Consider the following 3896-nt stretch of genomic DNA (forward strand, 5'->3'; position numbering starts at 1 on the left):
TTAAGGGAGTTGCACCTTCAGGGTCTGAGGCACTCCATGGGGCAGAGGGATGAGGTGCCCCTGAGGGCTGGCTTTCCAGGCAGTGCCACCCTGTGGGCTCCTACTGTCATCAGGGGCTAAGGACTCCTTGTTTTGGGATTTGGGGCATTGAGGCTGGAAGGTTCAGAGTGGGGTGGGATAGCATTTGGGTGGTTAGAGGCTGTATGCAGGGTGCCTGCTGCATTCCTGGGGTACCCAGTGCAAAGCTTGGCAAGGGGTGATGAGACTATCCTCACTCTGCGCTCCCTGGACTCAGCTTGTTGCCGGCATATAAGTCTTCATCTGGGACTGCCAGGCTGGGCTGAGCCCAGGCAGAGGTATAAATAATAGCTTTGCACCCTGGGCAAAACCACCTTGTGCTCTGAGTATGGGTGGGGGAGGATGGGGGGGCATGATCTGACCTGCCAGGTAGCCAGCCCCTCTGGCCAGGCTGAGGTTGCAGTGGGGGGGGCGGGGCAGGGGCATGATGAGCCCTGCTACTCCAGCCCCTCAGCCAGCGCAGTGCAGACCCAGTGAGCTGCAATGCCACAGACCCTGCCGTAATCCTCCCCTCTCCTCCCTGCCCCCAGCTCTTGCTCTAGTCCCTGGAAGGTTAGTTGTCCTTGAGTTTGTTTCCCAGTAACTCCTGGGCAGGTGTTTACACACAGTCTCCCATGTTAGCACAGCTCGCAGCATACAAAGCCCAATTAATGATTGGGTGGCTGTGGAAGTTACTGAGTCTGTGCAGTCATTTTTAGGCAAGTGATACTTTTCTTCCCCCTTGCTCAAAAGATAAAGAACAACCACCTGAACCAGGCAATTCATGAGGAGCGAGAGGCCATCATTGAACTGCGGGTGCAGCTCCGGCTGCTCCAGATGCAGCGAGCAAAGGCTGAGCAGCAGGTGCAGGAAGATGAAGAGTCAGACAAGCGCGGAGGGGGTTCTCAGCAGCAAAGAGACAGTGTCCTGGAGACAAAAGCAGCTAAAGAGCAGCCAAAGGCAGTCAAGGAGCAAGTCAAGCCATCACCAAGTAAAGACAGGAAGGAAACTCCCATCTGATCCTCCTCGGGGATTCAGAGAATCAACTGGACTGAGCAAGGACTGTGCAACTTACTGTAATTCTGAAGCTACAACTGCACAAATGGATAATGGCTGTGTAATGATGTAAAGAATCTTATCTTTTAAACCCTGGAGACGTTAGTCTCCTTCATACTTGTGGCTTCTACCCATCACGCTCAGGTGAGTTTGGAGGGGCCAGAAGAGTTTTCCAGCTAACGTCAGACGGTTTCAAGACTGACAGGCTTCTGGTGACTTACAATAATTCAGTAATGGTTTTATTTAAGCCAAAATAATGATTTGCTTTCATCAGAGCATAGTTGGAAGATCTCCTTTCCAATAACCCACCCACAATCATTAATTATTTGCCCTGTGGATCTGTTGATTCTCATTCATTTCTGTTTATCTACTCACTCTTGCTTGTGCCTTTTATACCTAATGCAGATTATACAAGGGAGCTTTAAATTATTTCCTGTTTGGCTAAAAAAAACTGAAGGCTTATCACTGTTACCTAACACAAATGCCCTCCTACAATTCTACAATGTACTAAATAATTTTTTTTTTAAATCTCACAAATGATATTTGTCCCTGTCCAGTGGAAACACTCGAGAGCTATTGAAGTCCTTTGACAAGTTAATTAACCCATTTGCTGATTTGGAAACAAGCACTTGTATCTATTGTGTATGTTGTATTCATGCTGCTAGCATAGAGCAACAGCCTTCTCTTGTTTAGAGAAAGGGGCCTTTTGCAAAGGTTTCATCCCTCTGATCAGTAAACCTCCAACTGATGCGCAGGTTAGTAGAGGGGAGGGATTAGGTTGCTTGCTTAAATTCTCTTTGCCGGATCAAGCAATATATATTCAAGTCATCCATTGCTTTCCAGAGAAGCCTGAGAAAAGATGCCCGGTGGAGAAAGCAGGGTTCAGCAATAGACTTTGTTTTTTTCCTTTCGTAAGAGTAACTGTGATTTGCTTTTGGTTCAGCTATTTACTGCTACCAGCAATCAAAGGCCTCCATAAAAGCTGGGATTTTAGGGCCATTTTTTGTTTCAAATGCATTCATTTATATCAATTAATCTAAACAATAGTCCTGAGACTGGTCAGGGATAGTTAGCTCAGCTATTGACAATAACTCCATAGAGTGCACCATGCCTACTTTATTTCTAGAATCTGGATATTTATTTTCCGCACGTGTTGGACATGGTTGTATTCTTTACCTATTGCACTGTTGTGAATCATTGGCCATGATTTGATTTTGTACAAATAATGCTTTGATATGTTATAGAAAACAGCATAATATTTTTTTAAAAATTTGGAGAAAAGAATTTATAAAAGACTGAAAATGTGGTCAGATGACAAATGTAAACTTGTAAAGTGTTCTCTCTCCCTTGCCTCTCTGTTACATGCATTTTATATTTGCTGGCAATATTTAAGCTTTTTTTTGTTTTAAATTCATACTAATTCCTATCAAGTTGTCATGATTTTTTCTAATCGGTGTTCTTCAGACAAATCTCTTAATAATGGTTAACTTTTCTTTTGTTAGGACCATATTTATCAAACAAATAAATTCAACAGCCATTTGAAAGAGAGTTTTTAATTTATCTACCTCACAATATATGTTCATGTGTCTAATGCAGCCTACAGTACTTGGCATGCACAGCTCTCTTCATTGTGCGAGGGGTTTGTAGTAGTAAATGTGTTACATTTAGGCTACATCGTTAGTTTATAGATTGGTCTCTAAGGATGATCACAGCACTCTAATTCTCAAGTTCTGCTGAAGCTTGTCAAGTTTTGGAAAAAAATCTTGGCTTACAGCCAATTAAAGAAGAACAAAACAATCCTTTTAGTTACGGCCTTTTGTTGAGACTTTTCCCTGGAACAGTTGCCAACCACTGCCAGGTGTCTGCCACTGTCCTCTGAGGGTTAGGCCTGAAGTTGGTGCTTTTATACAAGAATTCATTTTTAAAAATTATTCTGACTATAAATAAACCAACTTTCTACAGTATTCTATATTTGGGGACCTCCATGTTCCTAGGAAAAGGTTTTTAATTTTTTTAAGGGGGAGAGGAACAAAGCAGACTCTGTATCCTTCCTTAATGCTAATTCATAAAACCTTTCCTTTAAAAACAATTATCTTAAAGGGTTACAAGGCATGAGTTTTTGGTTTGTATAATTATAAGTAATCAGTTAATTCAGAGTATTTCCATCAACAAATGCTTAATCTGTCCATTTATACACAGACAGGATCTGGTACTAGTACTGAAGGGACAATTTGTCTGAGATCAAGCGGGCTGCAGTAGAACAGTGCTAGATCTTTTTTTTTTTTGAAGATGGCATCTAATATTTAGTTGTTTTACTGTCAAGCTGATTTTTAATTGGACAGTTTTTCCAAGTGATCTGGGCAATGTAAAATAAGATGCCTTATCCTGGGAACACCCCAAGGTGCCTTATAATAAAATTAACAAAACCTGCAGAACAAAGCTGAGTGGGTATGTCCACATGTTTATTAATTACAGCACATAAGTTTAGTACCTGTAGTGACAGGTACTACTTAACGCGCCATAATCGGTGCTACTGCACATTAGCGTAGATGAGCCCTTTTTTAGTGATGTTAATGCACATCAGACTAAATCTGCTATACGTTACCACATGCTTTGCCAGCTGCACTAATGCGCAGTAGAATTAGTCTTCTGTGCATTAAGTGTCTAGTGTAGATGCACAAAGTTAGAGGTAGATATAGAAGGATGATCAGTTTTCCCCCTTCTGTCACCCTGCTCATCTGAAAAAGTACAAAACATTTACCTTTGTTCTAAAATAGGGGAGA

General features: G+C 42.1%; 1 protein-coding gene across 5 annotated transcripts in view; it reads left to right on the top strand.

Moving 5' to 3' along the window:
* The window catches only part of RALBP1 (ralA binding protein 1), a 46252-nt gene extending 43595 nt beyond the window's left edge, over positions 1-2657 (top strand). For all 5 annotated transcript variants that reach the window (XM_006033998.3, XM_006034000.3, XM_025215968.1 and 2 more), the window contains one exon: positions 811-2657. In XM_006033998.3, the coding sequence (XP_006034060.1) occupies positions 811-1077 (267 nt within the window). In that variant the 3' untranslated portion in view covers positions 1078-2657. The remainder of the gene's footprint in view (positions 1-810) is intronic.
* The last annotated feature ends 1239 nt before the right edge of the window (positions 2658-3896 follow it).

This window comes from Alligator sinensis, unplaced genomic scaffold (assembly GCF_000455745.1).
Source record: "Alligator sinensis unplaced genomic scaffold, ASM45574v1 scaffold1201_1, whole genome shotgun sequence".
NCBI lineage: Eukaryota > Metazoa > Chordata > Crocodylia > Alligatoridae > Alligator > Alligator sinensis.